Here is a 23,198-nt window from a genome sequence, read left to right as displayed (position 1 = left end):
GAGATGTTACTATATAGAAGAGCGCTTGTTTGACCCTATCTTAGTCTGTGTTATACCTATATGTTAAGGCCTATATTCAGTATCTGTGGTACTTCTAGCACCCTGCTTGGATTCTAAAACTATCCTTACCCCTTTGCATGAAGACTTTGTGTGTAATCATATTTTAAATTTATTTAAATAAAATAAATAAGTACCCAAGTATAGGTATCTTTACTCTAAAGCCAAAACAAGAGGCAGAAAAGAAAAATAAATTTTTAAAAATATATTTATTTCATATTGATAAAACATTTGTTTTAAGAACTAATTCATTATCAACTCAAATGGTTAAATTTCACATTTTCTGTAACTTGTTATTTTTATCAGGTTTCATTTATATTTTATAAATATATTACAGTTGATAATATTTGGGTCTTTATGTTCAAAATATTTGTTTCCTAGAACGAAAATCAATACTCCTAGGAAGACATGCACAGTTATATACAGCTTAAAAGTATAAGCCCTTGGGAAAAGAATTTGATATAAGGGGTCTATTCTGGTACTTCAATGGTTCTTCTGTACTGTTTTCAACTGATTATATTATTATCTTCTATTTTCCTATTTTGTAGAGTATGAAAATTGACTTTTCTTCTTACCTACTAAAGAAAAATCTGTATTGGTTTAGTTGATGATCAAAAACTGTAGCTGAGGAAGCATTTGGGGTTCGTTATTATCTTTAGCACTAGTTATCTTAGTCATTCAAATCTAGGATCTGGTTTTATGATGTTTTTATGGCAAAAAAACAATTGTTCCATTTATTAGAAGCTATAACCAAGCACTTCTTATGTGCAGGTTAATCAGCTGCAACATGAGCTATCCAAGAAAGATGAATTACTTCGAATTGTCTCCATTGCTTCTGAAGAGAGTGAAACTGATTCTAGCTGTTCTACACCTCTTAGATTCAATGAGTCCTTTAGCTTATCTCAAGGTTTGCTACAGCTGGACATGCTACAAGAAAAGCTCAAGGAATTGGAAGAAGAGAACATGGCTCTTCGATCCAAGGTATATTCAACCTCACTCTTATTGTCCTTTACTTTAAAGGCTACAAGGTTCAGATGCACATAGTGTTGAGGTAAATTATGGCATAACATTCTTATTAAGGATTGGCAGACAAGAAACTGTTTGCCTTTCATTGTTACTTAGAGCCCATTGAAAAGTTGATAATAGCAGATAGACAGAAAAAATAGGGATTGCCACAGCACAGGATGGACATCAAATGGAGTTTATACTTATAAATAAATAACTGGGAGAAGAACTCTATCCAAAAAATGCAGGTTTCTATGAGTTTGCATAATGTAGTGAATCAAGGAAGTCCTACTTAAGCAAGTGACATTTTAACTGAGATTAGAGATTCATCAGGGATGTAGGTTACAGGAGGCAGGAATGGGCATGTGCAAAGGCCCTGAGAGCAGTGAGGGAAGATGCTTGTCATATCCTTTTCCATACATTTATTTTGTGATAGGTTAAGTTTGACACATTGTTGGTAATTTTTTTCCTTTAAAAGTGATGAACTTTAATCTTCAAACAGCAAAGCTTTTTGTAGTTATTACCATAAAAACATTAGAAGATATTGTCATATACTGATTTTTTTCTTGAAGGCTTGTCATTTAAAGACAGAAACTTGTACTTATGAAGAGAAGGAACAACAGCTTGTCAATGACTGTGTTAAAGAACTTCGTAAGTAGTAATATATTCTGTTTCAAAGCCTTTGCACAATTCTTTGTTAGGAAATCTCCAATTTAGATATTTGATTAATAGTTTCAGTAAAAGCAGCTCAAGAAATAATTTAAAATTTCCTGTCAGTCTATTTTGTGTTGCTATAACAAAATGCTAAGAATAAGTAACTTAACAAAGAGGTTTATTTAGATCATAATTCTGGTGGCTAGAGATTCTATACATCATGGTAACTGCATCCTGGCAAGGGTCCTGGCTGGGTCACAACATAGCAGAGCAGTGGAAAGGGAGCTAGCTATATGCAGAAGGGGCCAAGCACTTGGGGTATTCTTGCTTTATAACAACCTGCTTTCCAGAAAACTAACATACTTGGGAGAGACCAGCATTAAATCCTTCTTTGGCAGTGTCTCCATGACCCAAATACCTTCCATTAGGTCCTACCTCTTAGAGGTTTCACTACCTCAGCACCACCACCCTAAGGACCAACCTTCCAACACATTAACCTTTGAGAGACAAACCACATCCAAATCATAGCAGTTACTAAAAGTCCTGTATTATCACATTGAGCCTACAACCCTAAATATGATACCTTATGTATTTATAAGAAATATGTTTCAAATTGCCATCATCATTAAATAAAGCCCTGTTTCTTATTTTTTTTTCCTCCTTCAACAGTTTTTGTTGGTGCATTATAGTCATACATAATGATGGGATTTCTTACTACATATTCATAATGCACACATATAACAATATAATTTGGCCAGTATCACTTCTCAACACCTCCCCACTCTCTCCCCTTCTACTATCCCCAATCCCTTTCCTCTGCTGATCTCCTTTTGATTTTCATGAGATCCAAGCCTTGTATTACTACAAATAAATTATAGCATATTAGTAAGAAAGGACTTTAAGCTCTCATTTTGTTACTGAGGAAATAATTCTAAAGAGGATATGATTTGCCAAAGTCAGAAAACCAACTACAGGTAGAATGAGGGCTTAAAATATGGGATTAAATCTAATATTCATTGAGTCCTTAAAGGAATATATTTTGATTTGAAGTAATGTTCTCTAAAATAATTTTAAAGTAAATCATAGAAAAAGATTGACTTCACCAGAAAAAGATTTAATTTCTCTGTAATTATATAGCCTTTAATATTGAAATACACAATATGATAATGTCACATCAGTTCATCCTGGCTGTGGGTCCCAAAATATGATACCTTAGAGTAACAGAATATTAGAGAACCAAAAGAAATGTAATTGAATCTTCTCTACTACCATTACCCACCTTTCACATTTTAAAAAAGAAGGAAGTGACTTTCCCCAACCTCAGCTCCAGGTCTCCTGCCTCCCTATTGTTATCCTTTGAAGTGTAGGAGGCTCTCTGTCAAGTTAAAAACAGTTTTATACAACAGTGCAAAGTAGGTTTTCCACCTGTAATTAGACGTCAGATTTTCTATATGAAATAAAGTTTTATTTCTCCAGTGGAATTCTGAAGGTTCTATCTTATGCACATGCATGAATGGTAGTCTGCAAGATTTACTTTGGAGGCTCTGCTTAGTTTGCTGGGTAGCCCAGAAAGTCTATCTCCTACAGAAGCATTTCAATAGCTTTATCTTGTTCTGTCACAGATTGTGACTGTCCCATTCTGGAACTGTTCCTTTGTTAGATTTGTTAAGATTAATTATCATTATGGGATTTAAGTTATGTCCCTGAAAAGTTCTCAAAGACAAATGAAATTGCCTGTTAGCACTTGCAAAAATATATAATTCACTTAACTCTCTCCTTTTAGTGTTTTTGTCCTTCATAAAGAGAAAGATTGGAACAGCCATCTTTCATAAAGAAAAGAATTGAAGTAAAACATTTAGCCTGTTTGCTTTTGTAAGTCATCTCTTTTCAGTGTCATTGTCTCCTGTGTAATTCCCAGCATTCGCGTATCCCGGAAAAAGCTTTTGTAATGTGTTAAAGAAAAATATATTTATGCTTGTCCAGTCCTTGTTATAAATCAGAATTCAGCCTACAGGCAGTAGTTTGCCAACCCCTGCTATACCATTATATTAAATTTTAAACTTTTTACTTTGCTTCCTAGGTGAAACAAATGCTCAGATGTCCAAAATGACTGAAGAATTGTCAGGGAAGAGTGATGAACTGATTCGTTACCAAGAAGAGATATCCTCACTCTTGTCTCAGATTGTAGATCTTCAGCACAAACTTAAAGAAGTAGGTGATTCATTCATTTATCTGATGTTTTCTAAGCACTGATTCTTGTATCATTCACTGTCTGCTAAGCAACACTAGATACATGGAGCAAAATACACAGGTTCCCAGCCCATTTTAAATGTCTTATCTAATTACTATTTTAATCTTCTTTATTTGCTAAAATGTCATGAATAAGCAATTTGAAGTCATCGTTTTTCTCTGTAAGTGTAGTTAGATTTTCCTTTGAAAAATCTGTTCATTTTAAAAGCCTTTTGTAGACCTTAAAACTATGTGCCCCAGAGAGAAACTTTTAAGATGTTTTTTAAAGGGAAGGAGTAAACATTTTTAATATGGGTATACTTCATGTGTTTCTTTTAATATGTTGTTAGCATGTTATTGAAAAGGAAGAACTAAGACTTCACCTACAAGCTTCCAAAGATGCCCAGCGACAACTGACAATGGAGGTAATGAAGTCTTCCTTGATCTTGTGCAATTCAGGAAGGCTGGGATGAGTAGTTTCTTTCATCTTCATAACTAAATTATTAAAGGGGAATTACCAGATTTGAAAAACAGCAGCAACAACAGCAAAAAATTAAGATGAAATTATAAAATCTGTGAAGTAAATAAAGCATTTTTAAAATTCTGTCTTTAAAACTAATAGTAGCAACATCCTTGATTAATAGAGAAAAACTTGGCCTTTATAAGATTTTTTAGAAATATAGGACCCTTTTACCAGTCTACCTTAACAACCAGCAGTTTTTAAAATAAGATCATTTCTCAGTAGTAAGGGGTTTTGCAGGTATGTCAGGAGAGATAGCAAAACTCTTAGTTTCTGTCTACATAAAAATTTACCCCAAATCTCCTTGTCCAGCTCTGTGATTGTTACAACAGATCCTTTCTGGAGACTCTGAAAGTGAACCTGGAGAATCTACCACAAGTTGAAAACACAGGGAAGGTGCAAGGACTCATTCTCTCCCTTAAGGGAGAGGCTGCTGGGCAGACCCAAGCCTTTGACTTTTACTCCATATATTTTGTGCCATGGGCTGGTGTGGCTGAAGATCCTGTAACAGGGTCTACACACACTATTCTCAGCAGCTGGGGAAGCAAGAAACGCATGCATTTCAGTGTTCCTCCTGAGGAGGAGAACTGGACATTTCACTACAACCCAGTGGACGAATTGACATTAAGGGTGGTACTGCCATTGTATTAGAGGCACACTGACAGCCTAGAGATTGTGCTGTGATGCCACTATCTATAATGACAGAGTGTTGTCTCCATGGAAGGAAATACAGGGGCTGCCTTTAGCAAACCAGCTTGGTAGCCCGCTTAGTCCTCATGTTAGGAAGAGGAAGACATGTTGATGGAGATTTAATAATGCTTGCAGATGAATTAACTTATGAAGTTTGGGCTGAGTGTACTTGAAATTTAAATAATGAGTAGTAAAAAATAACGCCACTGATTTTGATTATGACTGCAAATCAAAGAATGAAAAATACATTTAGTAGAAGTGAAATTAAACCATTTAAACTTAGATGTGTGTGCCTGATAGAGTATTTTGTAGCCATTTAAAAGGCTCAATAATTATGTAGAAGTTAGAAAACTATTTCACAATATAATACTAAGAAAAAAGTATAGTAGGTCATAAAATGTTCACAGTGTTATGCTGTGACTGTGGAGAATATGAATTTATATGACAAGTATGGGCTATGAAGATAGCAAAGTGAAAAATAGCTCGTGTTGGGGGAGGAGTAAGAATGGAAGTAACTAATGTATATAAAAATTGTTTCCTTCATTGCTGCCCTCATGAACAATAACTAAACATTAGGACATAACCCAAAAAATTAAAACAAAAAAATTTGAAAAAAAAATTTTATATGTTAGATATAACTTAGTGGTAATTGCATGCATAAGAATTGCCTAGGAGAGCAAGTTTTCAATGGAGATTCTCAGGCACCATCCAAGAGTTTCTAATTAAATTGTAGAGCAAGGGCCTAGAGTGTACCTTTTTTGGGGTGGGGTGCAATACCAGGGATTGAACTCAGGGGCACTTAACCACTGAGCCACATCTCCAGCCCTTTTTTATATTTTATTTTGAGACAGGGTCTCACTGAGTTGCTTAGGGCCTTTCTAAACTGCTGAGGCTAGCTTTGCCTCCCAAGCCGCTGGAATTACAAATGTGCACCACCATGCCCAGCTGCTAGAATGTACATTTTTAATGAACATTCCCAGCCCTAGTGATTCTGATGAGTAACTGGTACACATGCTACACTTGAAGAAAATTTTTAATTATATACTTTTTTACTAGACTTGTGTGTCTAGCTATAAGAGAAGATTCTGAAACAAGAAGGGAAAATTTATTTGTTTCAGGTGTTTGAACAGCCTGATGTCAAATACAAGTACACTTTCTGTACTTTCAATCTTGTCATTTACAGACTTCAGAGTGATGTTTAAGGAAAGATATGACTTGACCATATCTTTTATACTTCCTCTGTAAGTTTGATAAAGTTAGCTTAACCCCCTGGATAAAATTAATACTCATTCCCAGGATTTCTATGTTTTTTCTCATTGTTGTTTTGAGAAAATAGTGAAGTACACTACCATCCTTTCTTTCAGCTACATGAGTTACAAGACAGGAACATGGAGTGTCTGGGAATGTTACATGAATCCCAAGAAGAAATAAAGGAACTTCGTAGCAGGTCTGGCCCTGCCGCTCATCTCTACTTCTCCCAATCTTATGGAGCTTTTACTGGGGTAAGAAACAGAAAATTCCATGTAGTTGAGGAAACTTGTTAAGATTAGATTGTCCTGAGAGTGATAGGGTTTATGATGGCGTAAGGTAACTTGAGATGAGATAATATGGTTTGTCCTTGTTTCTGGGATCCAGTTATAGGTTTAGACCTCCATCTTCCTTAATACTCTCACTAATTCTAACAGATGACCCCCTAGAGTATTGCAATAAGTGAGATGAACCATAAGGAAATTACATTTTAATCTGTGTACTGAGAGCGACTTAAACGTGGCTCTCATCTGAGCATCTACTACTTATTAAACAGTACTTCAAGCATCGAAACCTCTTTCAGTACCTTTTCAAGTTTCTTGTTGTTTAACTCCATTAGAATGTAAGCTCCGTGAGAACAGGAGTTGCGTTTGTTTAATTCATTAGAAGACAGTATCTTTTGAATGAAAGAAATTAATAAAAGCTTCTGAGTTTATGCCAGAATTTGTGATGTTGGTTCAAAGAATTGTCTTAGCAATCTAGTTCTTAAACACTTAAGTGCAATCCTGTGAAATTTTTAAAAAACCAAAGCTGTAAATTTTGGTAGATTTTCTTAAGGATATGAGGGTATAAATTTTGCTTTTTAATTTTGAAATAATTTTAAACTTAAAATAAAATTCTAAAAATAGTAAAGAGAACTCTCATATTCTTCATCTGTTAACATACTACTATATTTGCTGTATTACGTATCTTTCCTTTTTTATTCTGGACCATTTAATAAGTTGCAGATACATCCTGTTACCCCTTAGTATATAAGTGTGTGTCTGCTAAAAACACTCTGGAGAACATGCCTTTATAATCACATTACAACCATCAGCATCAGGAAATTGACTTGATATAATATTGTTGTCTAATCCACAGAGCCCATAGAGATTTTCCCAGTTCCCCCAATAGTGTCCTTTAAAGGATGCATTGCATTTAGTTGTTTAAATCTAGAACAGTTCTTTTGTCTTTATTTATCTTTCATAATCTTTGTATAATGTACTCAGTTTAAGTTTGTCTGGCATTTCCTCATGATTAGATTCAGATAATGCATTTTTGGCAGAAATAAAGCCATGTTATTCTCAGTGCATTGTATCAGGAGTCTTCACAATGTCTATTTATCCCTTTATTGGTGGTGTTAGTATTTTGTGCAGAGAGACTTTGAAATTAAATGTCCTGTTCCTTATCAGACTTTCACTCATGGTTTTATCTCCATTGATAGTTGGAGATAATAAATATTATTATTTATAATAATAATAAATATTATTATTATTTATTTTGATATTCAAATTGTCCCAGAGATGACCAGTGGGATTTCCTTCAAGTTTATCTTGTACTTTTTGTCCCAGCCCTGGAATCAGCCATTTCTCCAGGGAGCTCTGCTGACACTTTTATAGAGGAGTGGTATTCTGAATGCAAGACTAGGTGCTAGGCATACCTATTACCACTAGAGTATCTTTGCTTCCTGGCCCTCTCTGCAGATATAGCTGGAGAATATTTCTATTTCATACATACACACCTACACAATACATAGGTCTATTTTTCTAACCAAATTTATATTTACATATGTATATGTAATAAAAATCATGAGTTCATCTCATTGCCTTTAGTTCCAGTCATCCTCAGCTCAGCCCCACTGAGCATGTCACCCATGCTACTTGAATCCTCATCTCTGACAGGGGAAGAGAAAACTTACTTAATGTTTTAATGATTTTTCTAATGTTATAAAAATTATATATGTGTGATAAGGATAAGATAGAAATTACAGAAAACAAGAAGTAATCATTGCAGAGAATTACAAATAGCTCTTGCTTAATGGCCTTTCAGACCTTTTTGTTTTTGCGTATTTGCAAGTGTAATATTTTGTTTGTCATAATTCCTGTTGTTTTCTTATAAAAATATTTCATGCAAAGGTAGTTGGTTCTTGTTCAAATGTTCTATTTCCACAGTTTCTCTTTTGATTCACCCTGAGTTTTACTTGTGTTTTCTTTTATTACAACACCAAAAATATAGGCTGCTAGAAAATCTGTTGATTAAAGGCAATAATCACTTCAGGAAGCACATAATCTTTTTTTTTTTTTTTTTAAAGGAATCTCTGGCAGCTGAGATTGAGGGGACCATGCGTAAAAAGTTGAATTTGGATGAGGAATCTCTCTTTAAACAAAAGTAAGTACAGGTCACAAGATGATCTCAACCACTGGAATGGACATTAAACAGAAGCCACAGTTCTGGGGATGTTGTTCAGAATAGTATGTGTAAGGCGCTGGGTTCAATCACCAGCACTAAGTAGGAAAAACAAAGCCACAATCCAAAGTGATAACTATTATGAAATTCAATAGTAAATCTTACTATTCAGGGTTTTTGTTGTTGTTGTTCCTTGTACTGACAGAGAGTTCTCTTGTTCTTAAGTTTATTTTCTACTAAAAACTAAGAGTTCTACTAAGAACTAAAGTTTAAAGTAAAACTAAGTTCTTTTAAGAACCAAAGTCTCTAAACTTTAGAGACTATTCAAAGTGACTTTATTTCTAATGAACTATACATACATGACTCTTCTGGAGCACTCTAGTGGTTGGCAGGAATAGTAATGAATTCTTCCCTTTTTTGACAGAGCCCAACAGAAACGGGTATTTGATACTGTCAAGGTTGCAAATGACACACGGGGCCGCTCTGTCCCATTTCCAGCCCTGCTGCCCATCCCAGGCTCAAACCGTTCCAGTGTCATCATGACAGCAAAACCTTTTGAGTCTGGTGTACAGCACACAGAGGAAAAAACACTCCCAAACCCAGGGAGCAACTTGGAGGAGGTTCCAGGGTAAGAAACACAGATCACAGCGTGACTCTGCATTTCATGTGGCGTTGGCATACCAGATACATATACTGAGTATTCCAGCATTCCTCTGTACTGTTCCATACATGTTCTGTAACTCTCCGTTTTCATTCAGTTTCAATGTCCTACATCTGTGTAGGATATATTATCAGTTTCATCAAAGTTTTTTGAGGGGAAAAACTAAGTGTGTTCAAAATAGAACTTGTATTTAACTTCAAAATTCTTCACTGCTTATGAGTCTAAATTTTCATGTTCAAAATCAAATTCGTTTGACTCAATTTGGTCAATGTTATAAATGCACCACATGACATTTTCTCATATCCCTTATTTATAATCTCAGCTACTTTGGTGCTTTGGGGATAAAGAATGAGTTTGAGTACATATTGCTAAGTTCCAAGTTGCTTCTGATTTCTTATTTAAACTCAAATTATTTTCCTTCTTTATATTAGTTCAGTTCATTAAATTAAATATAACTAGAAGCTAAGCAGCTTTATTAGAAAGTCAACTAGAAGTCTTTGAAACATGGATATTTGGCACTTTGAGGAAATCTTGCCTAATGCAGAAACCCATCACAGGAGATTTTGTTTGTGTTGCCTGGTCTGTCATGAGCATGTTGTGACCCACAGTAGCATTCATTATTATACAATAATTATATATATTATTATATATATAATATATATTATACATTATTATATATTATTATAATATGTATACATATTATACAGTCTTAGGAGAAGCTCTGGAACAAATCTATGTGAATTCACACAGTTACTGAACAAGTATAATCTTTCCTTTGATGTCACTTGTAAAACATTTCCTAATTCAAAATGTTGAAAAGTTAAAAAAAAAGTGCATCTGAAAACTATGAAAATACAGTATTATACAAATCTTGTTGTCTTTTAAATATTTTGTAATATTCAGAGCCCAAAGGAATTTTTTTCACAATTTGGTACTTCTAAACTGTTGTGTTTCAATTAATGACATGCCATTTTAATGGATAGCATGTTCTCTTTTATCATGTTACATAAAATAATGGTACCTTTTGTTATCAATGGATAGATTCAGTGAAATGTGATAACATTTACTTTTGTGACTACCTAATCTGAATAGATAGATGGATATATCTATAGTTTCATGAATTAAATAAAATTAAATTGGCAAACACAGCATAACAATGAAAGATATTTCTTGCCTCAAGTCATTTGAAATGATCTATAAAAGTGACATATAGTATTGCTGATGATTTGGATTTGTTATTATTTTTGTATTCCTGATAATCTATGAGAAACTTCACTTTTAAAATCAATCTTTTAAATGTTCACCATTATAAAAGGAGAGGTCATGTCTTTCTGATCTGATCAGTGAATTTGATTTTCCTCCAGGCGCTCTCAGTCAGTGAGCCAACCAGAGCCCTCTGAAGATAGTGATTTGGCTACAGCACTGCATCGCCTTAGCCTGCGTCGACAGAACTACTTAAGTGAGAAGCAGTTCTTTGCCCAAGAGTGGGAACGGAAGATCCAGGTTCTTGCTGACCAAAAAGAAGGGGTTAGTGGCTGTGACACTCCCACAGAGAGCCTTGCTTCTGTTTGCACCGACCAGTCAGAGATCACAGACCTCAGCAGTGCCAGTTGCCTTCGAGGCTTTATGCCAGAAAAATTACAAATCGTCAAGCCCCTTGAAGGTAATAAGTCAGTAAGGGCCCTTTCCAAATCAGGTGGCGTTTTGGACTTTCCTTTCTCTGGAATTGAGATTTGTGTTGTAATTATAGGAGTACTATGTGTGGAAGATATCTGTTTTTAAATCTCACTGTTGGGCTGATAGTATGTTAAGTGTTTTATGGAAAATTAGTAAATGGGGAGTTCAGCATTCCTTAAGTTGTTAGCCATCAGTTCTCTTTTGATATTTTTAATATAAATGTGAGAAGGGAGGAGGAGGAATCTTTTCCTATCCTTTGCTAAGAAATGTCATTAATAGCAGTTTCCATGGTATGATAAGTGAAAATTGTCTGGAGATGATATTTCACCTCCACCTTTCTATTCAACAAAGAATTCTTTACTCAAGAGGAATAATTGACTTAGAGGTGTGTGTACCTGCAATTTTTTTTTTTCATTTCTGTTTCAGTTAAGTTTTTATTTTAAGGTAGAACTTGAATTAAAAATAAATTTCTTGTTTTATGGAATATTGACAATTCTCTAAAGAGACTCTGACATTATCAAAAAAGAATTCCGCATTAAACAAAATTCCTAATTAACCTACAAGGACCCCCCCCAACTCAAAGGTTGCATAATTTAGTTTGATGCAGGCATTTGTCAGAGTTGCCATTCTTAGGATGCACCAGATGCTGCATCTGGTGCAGGTTCTTGGGATGATCACTCACCAGGGTCCCATACACTGGAACCAAGGGAATGTATTCTTTTTATCATCTTCATTTTCCTGTTCTTCCTGGGAACCCAGAGAAGAGAGAATCATGAACAGGGTGGGGAAGTACATATAGAAATTACTGAAAATTCAAGTTATCTCCCAACCTAGGAGCCTGGCTTTGGCTTCCAAGTTTATAGGCCCAGTTCCAAACCAGGGGAGTATTGACTTTTACCACCAGGGAAAATGCAGCCCATCTCTCAGGTACATATCATCCTTTTCCTCACTGCTTCAGCATCCTGGTTTCTATTAAGAGTGTCTTCTTGGATTTTTTTCTCCCTTTCTTTAAATGTCCTTTTTAAAGTTTACTTTCAAAATAGATTATTATTATACCTTCAATGTCTTCTCAGTCTTTTCACAGAGAATTTTAATTTGCCAAGTTTAACAAAATATTAACACCATTAAGTAGTTTTATTACTATCATTATGGTCATTGCACATATAATTTTAACTTCTGTTTCAAGATTTAAGATGCCTCTCTTTTCCCTTTGACTTTCTTACTCAGGATCACAAACTCTACATCACTGGCAACAGCTTGCTCAACCAAACTTGGGAACCATTCTTGATCCACGACCAGGTGTCATTACTAAAGGCTTTACCCAGTTGCCCAAAGATGCCATCTATCACATCTCAGATTTAGAAGAAGATGAAGAGGAGGGTATCACTTTTCAGGTTCAGCAGACTCTTCACGTGGAACAGAAACCCACAGTATCCAAACCAGTAACAGGGATCTTCCTACCACCCATAACTTCAACAGGTGGACCAGTTGCAGGTGAGATGAGTGTTTGATTGAGCTTGGCCTAGTAAACAGTAGCTCTTTGCATTCTGACTTCTGTATGATCAACTGGCTACCTCTGCTCAAATCTCACTGGAGTGTACTCAGTATTGGATTTAAGATAATGAAAATCTATAGTAGTAGTGACATTCCTAATTCTCTATACTTTATCTCAGCCAGCTTGCATGGATTCGGCAGAGATACATCAGTGGTTCACATTACCTTTTGACTCAGTATCTCTTAAAAATTCTTGAGAATTCAAGAGAGTGTTTCTGTGTGGGTTGGGGTTACATCAATTGATATTTGTTGTGTTAGAAATCAAAACTGAGAGATTTTTTAAAATATTAAGTTGCTTAAAAATAATTACCTGTTACACAAATACTGTGGTTTAAAAAATAGCTTTTTTTTAAGTAGTAAGAAAAAAATGTTTTGTTTGACAGTTTTACAAGTCTTCAATTTCTGGCTTAATAGAAGATAGCAGAATTCTTGGTATGTTGTTTTGATTGAGCAATATGAAAATATTTCAGCCTCACACAATCATTTAAAAGTTGAAACAGGAAAGAGTATTTTAATAGTCTTTTCAGATGTTTATGTATACTCTTTAATATTACACCAAACCTTGGTCAGTGGTAGTTTCTTGAACATTTGTAGCAATATAGAATCTGAAATTCTATCAATGAATTTTCACACTTTGTTACATTAAAATGCATTGGTCTGTCTGCATTTTGAATTTATCTTACTCAGGCACAGTTTTGAAATATGCATTGGTCATTAAGAAAATACTGTTTTAGTGAGTTATGCAGATCTTCTAAATGTTGACACATTTCATTATCTTATATTAAAATTGTATTAATATCACCACCTATCCCAAAAGAAAAGTGTTAGGAAGTTTTCAAGCTCTCCAGTGGTGGATACAAGTTTCTCCTCTGATTTTTACTTGAAAGTTCACTGGCAGAAAATATCATTGTTTTTTCTTTTGAAGGAGTAGGTTCATTTTATTCCTTTTAGAGAAAATGCCTGCCAGATACCCGGATCTGAATAACTATAGCTTACCTCTTATTCTTTCAAGTAAAAATGGTGCTCTGAAAAAATTTCAGCTCATCTGCACACATGCTTTTCTTCTAAATAACCATTGCCTTGGTGTGCAGCAGGAGTGCTAACACATACTTCCATTTTATTGCACAGCATAAAGATTCAAGGGCCAGATTCAAGATTTAGTAAATAATTCTTACTGCTTCATCAAGGACATTCTTAAGTAAATCTGGCTTTGTATTTTTGTTATTGTGAATGCATAACAACAAAAAATCCAAGTATTGTTTGGTGACATTGCCTTGATTTGTGCTAAAGAGCCAGGACTTCTACCCACTGTTGCCTTTGCACCAGCAATGCAAATGTCACCTCATCAAAAAAAAAGTCCCCATCATGGCATTTCTATAAAAGCAGCTTTCACCTGTGAACTCGTACTACACGTTGAAAATCATAGAAGTAATTTGGCATAGAATTTGGATGATTAAATGTTGATTTTTTAAATATTTTTTTCAGTGTATTTTTGTCTCATTGCTAATTTTTTATGCCTTTTAATTTACAGTTTTAAAGTTTTGAAGGATTAAACTGTATACTAACCAATTAATACTAGTGCAATCTTTTTTATTTTATTTCCATATTTGGGAATTTTTACTACAAAAGGCAGCTGATAAATGCTTTAGTATTAATAAATAATGATGAGCTTTTTACATTATTAACCTAGTCTTTCACTTTTGTGTTTGGCTCCCTAAAAATCTCATTTCAGTTTCAACCTCAAACCCAGGAAAGTGTCTGTCATGCACGAACTCGACATTCACCTTCACCACCTGTAGGATATTACATCCCTCTGATATCACTCAGGTTACCCCTAGGTAAGAGGGCCTGGGAAATCCGGGGCCTCGCATGAATTTCTTTATAAAATTACCTTCATTTTAATTCCCAGAATTTTAAGTAATGTTTTGTATAATTTGTTTTTAGAATATTTTCACATTGTATTTTCTTATTTGATCATTTTAACTCTTTGAAGTAGGCAGGACAAGTGAGTATTATTTAAAATGAAGAAACTGGGACTCTGAAAGTTGAAGTGACTGGTTCAAGGTCAGCTAGTTAATGACCCAGTTAAGTCTATATCCAGAGTTAGCCACATTGCAAAATTTGAGGGACCAATCCACTGCACAATACCACCTTCTCTTTTGATACTACCTATGAAGTTCAAAGGGTTCCCACAACCCTATGAAGTTCAGTAATTTGCTAAAACTCACAGAAAATTATTTTACTTGTTTTATTACAAAGAAAGAACATAGGTTAAAATTAATCTAAATGAATAAATGCATAGGGCAGAGTCTCTGGGGTTTCTACACATGAAGAATCTCTTGTCCTTAGGGTTCATAACTCTTCTGCCATCAATGTGTGACCTAAGCCTTAGTGTCCAGAGTTTTTACTGGGGCTTCATTATTGACTGGTTGATTACCCACATGGTTGAAGTCAGCCTCCATCCAGTTTGACTGATACTGTATGACCCAAAGCCCCAATCCTAAATCACACTGTTGGTCATTCTGGTATGACCAACCCTCACCATAAGACTTTGGTGTAGCCAGGCCCATCTTAAGTGGGACTAGCTCCCACTCTAACCAAAGACATTTCTATCAGCTATGACATAGATTGCTTCCTAGAGGAACTGAGGGCAAAGACCAGACCTCTCTGGGCAAGGTCAAATTATTTATTACACAAGCTTCTCTTGGTAAGCCATGTTGGTGCCATTTCCATCAGAGACACATCGACTATTGTGGGGATATTGTTAACTAGAAGTAAAAAAGAAAGAAGATGTAAAGAGGAATCAAGGATATAAAATGGGTAGAGGAATGAAACCTAGTGCACAAAATGTACCATAAAGTCTTGTATACTAGATAAGATGATTCATGCATTTGAGCCTTAACTTTTAGCTTTCAATATAGAGGGAAATAAGATTCTGATTTATAATATCTATAAGATAGAAATAAATCATTTGTTTAGGGAAGCATTTAAATACTATCCAATAGCGATTCTAGTCTATATTGTTCTTCTTGTCACCAAGGTAACTTTTATAAAATTTGTTCTTGAAGGGACTTTTAATTCAGGTTGGTACTGTCATATGAATGTATGACAATATATGATTTCGGAAATCTACAGTAAGATCAGGGAGTTTAGAGATGGTATAAAGAATATGGACTGCACCAGATCAGAGGTTCTTAGTTGGATTAATTTGACCAAGGAATCGAACTTGCTTGACTGTTGCTTCTTCTATACAAGTTGGTGCTCTAGAAACTTACATTTTGTTCCTAATCTTTAAAAACCTTGAAATTGTGATATACTGAGCATTTTGTAATAAAGTGAAAGTTTATTAAATACTGATAACATTTGTTCAGGAGAAAATTGGCTAAAGAAGAACTCTACATTCTGTCACCATTTCCTTAAGTACCTGATTTCTTATTTAGTTTTTATTCTCAACTGAGCATAAAATAAGAAGAAAGAGTCTAATGGCTGCCAAAGCTTTTAATTATTTCTAATTTCCTAAAAACACATGTTCCAAGTTAAGGTTGAGAAAAATTTGTTTCTTAAGTATCCGTATGTTACTGTTGTTTGGAATTAACATTTCTTGAAAAATGAGAATTTAATAATTAGAGATTTTTTATTTCTCAGTAATATAAACTGAAAATTTGCCAGGCACACTGGCACATACCTATAATCCCAGCTCCTTGGGGAGGCTGAGATAGGAATATCATAATAAGTTCAAAGCCAGCCTCTGCAACTTAGCGAGACCTTGTCTCAAAATAAAAATAAAAAGGACAGATTGTAGCTCAATGATAGAATGCCCCTGGGTTCAATCCCTAGTACAAAAAAAAAGATTAAACACCAGTTTAGGATTGCTTTTTATTCTTAAATACTCTCTCCTGCTTCTTTTTTGAGCTCTGGATTTCCTTCGATATCCTGTGGAAGTAGTGGGAGCAGTTCATCAAACACAGCTGTGAATTCTCCTGCCATGTCCTATAGACTCAGCATTGGTGAATCCATCACAAACCGTCGAGATTCTACTATAACCTTCAGTAGCACCATGAGCTTGGCCAAACTTCTACAGGAGCGCGGCATCTCTGCTAAAGTGTACCACAGCCCAGTTTCAGAGAACCCCCTTCTCCAGCCTCTTCCTAAAACCCTGGCTATCCCTTCCACACCTCCAAATTCCCCATCTCACTCACCGTGCCCTTCTCCCTTGCCCTTTGAGCCCCGATTGCATCTCTCTGAAAATTTTTTGGCCTCCCGTCCAGCTGAAACATTCCTCCAGGAAATGTATGGCTTGAGACCTTCCCGGAATCCTCCTGATGTGGGTCAGTTGAAGATGAACCTAGTGGACAGGTTGAAGCGACTGGGGATAGCCAGAGTGATCAAGACCCCTGGCACCCAGGAGAATGGAAAAAGCCAAGACGCAGAAATTAGTCTACAAAAAACAGATTCTGCTGTTTATTTAAATTCAGGAAGCAGCTTATTGGGTGGACTGAGGAGGAATCAGAGTCTTCCAGTCATGATGGGTAGCTTTGGTGCCCCTGTTTGCACCTCCTCACCCAAAATGAGTATCCTGAAGGAGGACTGAAGCTTATCATTACCTGACCTCTTGTACATGAAGGATAGATACGCACTGATCAAGCAATCTGGTCTGACTTGAGAGAAAAGGAATGTTGCAGAAGGATTGTGAATGTGGAGAGGGCAGTGGAGGCGTGGAAACAAGATTAGGCTGAGGTCCTTGTGGATGAAGTCTGGTAAATTGAAAGTATTATGGAATGAGCCATTAGTGTTTGAAGACAGAAAAGAAAGGCTTAATACACTCCTTCAGTTGAGTTTTCTTGTCTTGAAAATAAAAAGTGAATAGAAAACAAATTCAGTAATATTAGAACACAGCAGAAAACTGAACTTGCTGACACCTTTACTTCTAGTGAGCATAGCCAGAAGAACCTGCCTAGAAGGATGGGGACAGAAAAGGAGAAACATTGACGTTGCTCAGAGAAAGCCCTTCTGAAGAGTTGGTGTGGTAACCTCAGTCTGTTACTCACAGTAGCGAGATGCCCAAATGTTACTGCTGATGTCTGGTTAAATTATGTGTCCATCTAATGGTGTGTTCATAGCATTAGCAAAACAAGGAATCTTATCTTTTTCATTAGGTCATAAGTTGAGACTCCTTTTTTCCTGTTTTCAGGCCTTGGAGCCACTGTGAACTCAAACACCATCAAATTGAATTGTATTAATGATTACTGAAAGCTCATTTTTAAATTTGTATTTTTATACAACATCCAAACAAAAAAAACAAAATGTGGGTAGGGGTTGGGAGGGATTTACTTTAAGATGAAAAATATGGGTAAATTAGAACCAAGAAAACTTGTTTTTAGAATCTTTTTTGGATAATACAGTGGCTAAGGAAGACAAACATCAATTGCATGTCTTTCGAATTTCCTTGGAGGCTGGAAGGGGTTAAACCAAAAGTGCAATCGATAGGAATTAGGTTATGTTGTATATTTATATATGTAAAAATTTTTTTTTAAGGAAAGTTGGTCACAACTTTTTCCAAAGTGCGCTATGCATATTTTTAATGAAAGATGACGTATATTTGCACAAAAATTCTCAGGCACATTAAATTATTATAAACTGAAGTAAAACCCAGGTGCTTGCTTTGCAAGTGTGTTCTGTTGTTGTTTGTTGTTGTTATTTTGTTTTTTGGGGTTTTTTTTGTTTTTTTTTTTTTTTGTTTTTTTTGTCCTAATAAAACATATCTGCCTCGTACTTGGTTTTCTGTAGAATTAGAGGACAAACTTTACCGTGGAAGAGTTAAGCTTCTTCTTTTCTCTGGAGTTCTTTTTTGACAAACCAAAATGGTAAAGTGAGACCATTAAATTAGGTTTCAATATTCAGCATTGTCACAGGAAGGCTGTGAATTAGGAAGAAGTCTTTCTGTTTTCTAAGTGTTGCTGATCAGGGTCTTGTCCCTCATCAGATGGCATGGCTTTGTCTGAGTGGGGCTGTTCAGGAGGGAATATCATTACATGAAAAATATGATAGGGAGAAGATGAGGGAGGAGACTTGTGACTTTGTTCATGAAAACAGGAGATGCATCACTTGGTCTTTCTGGTGCTTAGTTTGCAACTGCTTTGCTGTTTTGTCATTAATTAACTGAAAGACAATTTTTCTGAGGAGATCTTGACTCCCACTCCTGTGGTCCCTATTCCCAGGCCTATTCCCAGGCCAGGGGTGGTCCTTCCTCTCTCCTTTCGAGGTGCCTCCCCTATATAAAGAGCTATGTGCTCCAAAGAAATAAAAAACCAACACACATACACAGTGGTAAGAATGTGTGAGTTTTTCATACTTTTTAGAATATTTTAATAAAACTTTTCTAAATAAATTCCTCAAAAACAAAGGGTAGAAATAGAACTTCCCATTCTTTCCCTTTCGCTCAGCCTTGCTGATGTCAGCAAGCATACACGCACACAATCAGAAAGGATTCCAGGCAAGTAAGTAAGGCATTAGAATAGAATGTTAGAATTTCCTAAATACTCGAACACATTTTTTTAAAGTGGCATTTGAATTTCTACTCTGTAAAGTAACTCTGGGGTGCTTACTTTAGCCAACTCTTAAAGCTTTTTATTTGTTTCCTAAGAAAGTAATCTTCCTGTTGCGTGGACATTTATAGTTTCCAAGAAACATCAGGAAGTAGGAAAATATAGGGTTAGGAAGTATAAAGAATGTTAAATTATCAGATTTAGATGCATATTATATAAATCTCTTTCAGCTAGATTTTGTAGTGTTCTGTGTTGAGCATAATTTTTTTATATTCAATGCTTAAATGGTTACTGGAGGCAGAGTGGGTGTTTTAGCAACCAAATAAGCACATCTGATTAAAGAAAACCAGACCTGGGTTTTTGAAAATTCAATTGATACTGATGTCATCAGAAATATTATGTGAAAAAATGAAAAATTATATGCTGGTGCATGCTTGTCTCTAGAAATGTATCCTATCTTAAAACTGGGTTTTGCTGTTTTTGAAGTTTCCACCTAAATCATTTTTGGTACAGCCTGAGAATCTCTATTATAAAACTACCTGCAAAGCATAGTAAGAAGAGCTAGAGCCTCACAGCAAGTTCCTCCTTAGTTTCTCTTGTATGCTTTGGTTCTGTTCATAGTTTCTTCTCTCGTTAGCTGGATCTGTACTTTCATGCTAGTATAGGAAACCCCAATCTTTTTGTTTTTCCTCCAGATTTTTCAGTGATTAATACCTCAGGTATTTCTGAGTATCCTGTTATCTAGTAGGAGAGATAACCTTCTTGAGCTCAGAATTGAAAGTTCTCCTGAATTAGGAAGATCCCAAATCTTATGTAAATAGCTGAAGGCATGGATCTTTAGGGAGAAGTTAACGATTATTGTTACAAGTCTTTTTTTTAAAAACATTCTTGTGCTATATGCCCTTGATTTGACATAAATGGTCAGATTTTGGCAAGGGAGGAAATAAATTAGAGGTGCACAACAAGAGCCTATTCTCTTTTTAAAAAGGTATATTTTGCACAGTATTCAAAGTTGTTTTTCTGACCATTCTAGTACATAATTAGTACTGGGTGGTTCTAACATCAACTTTGGACATCTGGAACTAGGGTTGTCAGTATTTAGTGCGCCGTCCTTTGCACAGGGACCTGTAGTCCATGTGCATCACAACTGTGCACAGTGTTGTAATAACTGTTGCATCACGGAGCATAGACCCCTGGGAGTAGGCACAAGTGCCCTCTGTTTGGGACAGCCAGGGAAATACCATTGTGTGATGTCTGGGATTTGACTTTGTCAAACAACTCTTTGTGCACCTTTCTTTGCTTTGTAAAATGTAAATCAGATAATAAACATGAGAAGCTTCTTAATTTTTCCTTTGTCTCCCTGTGTTTTGTCCCAGCTCTTTGCTCAGATGAGCCTGCATTAAGTCTCTTTGATGTTTTTAGTTGAAAAACAACCTCTACTTGTCGAGCCAACACACTAAACAAACCAGTAACAGTCAAGGAGTAAACAGATCTTACTGGATTTTGCAGATTTTTTTTAAAGTAGTGTCTCTCTATCCCATATTTCCTTAGCAAAGTAACAGTAATAATAAACTCCAATGTCTGGGATGCAGGTCGGCAGTGGACACTTGCCCTACCATCTCAAGTCATTGATATGCAGATGTTAAGTTTGAGAAGATTCAGAAATGTGAAACAATTCTTTTCCTATAGTTCACAATTTTCTCTTGAAATTCTTAACCAGTTAGGGTTTCCAAGAAACTAAATTTAAACACTATTGGTCTCTAAAGAAAAAGGTCTTTTTATATTTTCATCTCCATTACAATTTCTGTATTTCTAAAGATTCATCCATTGTTTTAGTCAGCTTTTTTTGCTGCTGTGGCTAAAAGATCTGAGTAGAACAACTGTAGAGGAGGAAAAGTTTATTTGGGGGCTAACGGTTTCAGAGGTCCATAGAAAGCCGGCTTCATTCGTCAGGGCTCTGGGTGAGACAGAACATCATAGAGGAAGAGTGTGGCAGAGGGAACCAGCCCACATGATCAGAAAGAAGAGAAAGAGGTCTTCACTTGGCAGATATAAATATACCAAAGCCATGACCCTAACTCTCACCCCCTCCTACCACTTCAGTTACCACCCAACAGGGATTAATTCACTGACTTGGTTGAGGATATAGCCCAATCAATTCTCCAAACTGTCTTGCATTGTCTCACACATGAGCATTTGAGGAATACCTCACATCCAAACCATAACATCCATATAGAATTTTGAACAATTTTGTGAAGAATAAATTCAGTATAAGACTCTTCTTGGATATGAAATTCATTAACACTCAATAGTGTTTTTTTTTTTTTCTTTCACAAATGAATATATTTAAGTCCAGAAACCTTTCGATGGGGGTAAAGATTTGGGAATTTGCACATCCTTTTTTCTCTATATTAAATTGGAAGTGTGCTGCTATCAAGTTTTGTTTATGTTATTCATTAGTTTATAAAACTAAGGGTCATAGTGCCACAAAACTTTCGCATGAACAAAAGATGCTAAAGTACTGCAGTTAGTTGGCAAACATTTTCAGCAATAACAAAGTGTTTTTGTTCTTTAAGAAAGTGTAATCATGCAAAAAATGATATTTGATGTTAGTGAAAAAATATATTAGCCCAAATATATAAAAATCAAAGTATTATTTCTCAAAATTTAATTTTCTTACCTTCTGAGCAAAACACTAAGTTGTTAAAAAAAAAAAAAGCAAGATTTTTCACATCGCATGCAAACAATCTCATATAGTTCTTTGCCTTTTTTTTTTTTCCTCCAGTGTTGGGGATTAGAACCCAGGGACTTGTGTTTGCTAGGCAAGCACTTTACCAGCTGAGATATATCCCCAGCCCTCATTCCCTCTTCTATGGCTATTTTCACCATCACATAATCCTTTTTTGTTTTTGTTTTGTTTTGTTTTTTTGCTACCAAGGATTGAACCCAGGGGTACTTAACCACTGAGCCACATCCCCAACCCCTTTTAATATTTTAGTTAGAGACAGGGTCTTGCTGAGTTGCTCAGGGTCTCCCTAAGTTGCTGAGGCTGGCTTTGAATTTGCAATCCTCCTGCCTCAGCCTCCCAAACTGCTGGGATTACAGGTGTGTGCCACTGCACCTGGCCCATAATCTCATGATCTATCCAGTGGTATGAAGATTTGATTCTACACTTGGTTCATGTTCCATCCGGACTTAACAAATACATAAATTTAAGGGTAATCAGAATTTGTACTGCAAAATGTTCTCCAGCCACCATATGCATTTCTTGCAAATACTACCAAATATCTAAGTACCTGTGGAATTAAAATTAATGCAGAAAAAGAAACCAAAAAAATGGATGTTCAGCACCTCTGGAAAACAGTATTTCCTAATGCATGAATCTTGCATTAATGCTGAGAGGTTTTGCAAATTACCTTTTCTTTTCCCTAACTACTGCTACCCCAATCCCTTCTGCATTTCAAAGCAATGTCTGTCTCTGACCTTAACAGGAGAATAAATCACAAACCTTCATAGTGTTTGGATATAGCCATCTTGTTTTGAAGGTATCGTGGTTTAGATATGCAGTGTTCCCCAAAAGCTCATGTGTGAGACAATTCAAGAAACTTTAAAGACAAAATGATTGAGTTATGAGACCCTTAACCCAATCAGTGAATTTGCTGATAAAGTAACTGGGTGGTAACTGTAGACAGGTGGGGTATGGCTAGAGATGAATTGCTGGCATATGTTTAATCAGAGAGAGCAAAAGCTCTCTCTGCTTCCTGATTGTCATGTCCTGAGTTTTTCTCCACACCTTTCCTCCATAATATTCTGCCTCTTCTCAGGCCTAGAGCAATGGAGTTAGCCATTTATGGACTAAGACCTCTGAAACCATGTTTTTGTCAGATGTTTTGGTAAAGAGCAAGACGTGTGG

General features: G+C 35.7%; 1 protein-coding gene across 5 annotated transcripts in view; it reads left to right on the top strand.

Moving 5' to 3' along the window:
* The window catches only part of Trak2 (trafficking kinesin protein 2), a 58,168-nt gene extending 37,534 nt beyond the window's left edge, over nt 1–20,634 (top strand). For all 5 annotated transcript variants that reach the window (XM_047543345.1, XM_047543350.1, XM_047543347.1 and 2 more), the window contains 11 exons: nt 829–1,038; nt 1,635–1,713; nt 3,797–3,927; nt 4,296–4,370; nt 6,520–6,657; nt 8,754–8,830; nt 9,273–9,476; nt 10,874–11,172; nt 12,414–12,680; nt 14,473–14,578; nt 16,653–20,634. In XM_047543345.1, the coding sequence (XP_047399301.1) occupies nt 829–1,038; nt 1,635–1,713; nt 3,797–3,927; nt 4,296–4,370; nt 6,520–6,657; nt 8,754–8,830; nt 9,273–9,476; nt 10,874–11,172; nt 12,414–12,680; nt 14,473–14,578; nt 16,653–17,331 (2,265 nt within the window). In that variant the 3' untranslated portion in view covers nt 17,332–20,634. The remainder of the gene's footprint in view (nt 1–828; nt 1,039–1,634; nt 1,714–3,796; nt 3,928–4,295; nt 4,371–6,519; nt 6,658–8,753; nt 8,831–9,272; nt 9,477–10,873; nt 11,173–12,413; nt 12,681–14,472; nt 14,579–16,652) is intronic.
* Nucleotides 20,635–23,198: the final 2,564 nt, after the last annotated feature.

Source organism: Sciurus carolinensis, chromosome 3 (assembly GCF_902686445.1).
Source record: "Sciurus carolinensis chromosome 3, mSciCar1.2, whole genome shotgun sequence".
NCBI lineage: Eukaryota > Metazoa > Chordata > Mammalia > Rodentia > Sciuridae > Sciurus > Sciurus carolinensis.
The sequence above is the reverse complement of the archived record's forward strand: the minus strand, read 5'-3'. Positions and strand labels throughout refer to the sequence as shown.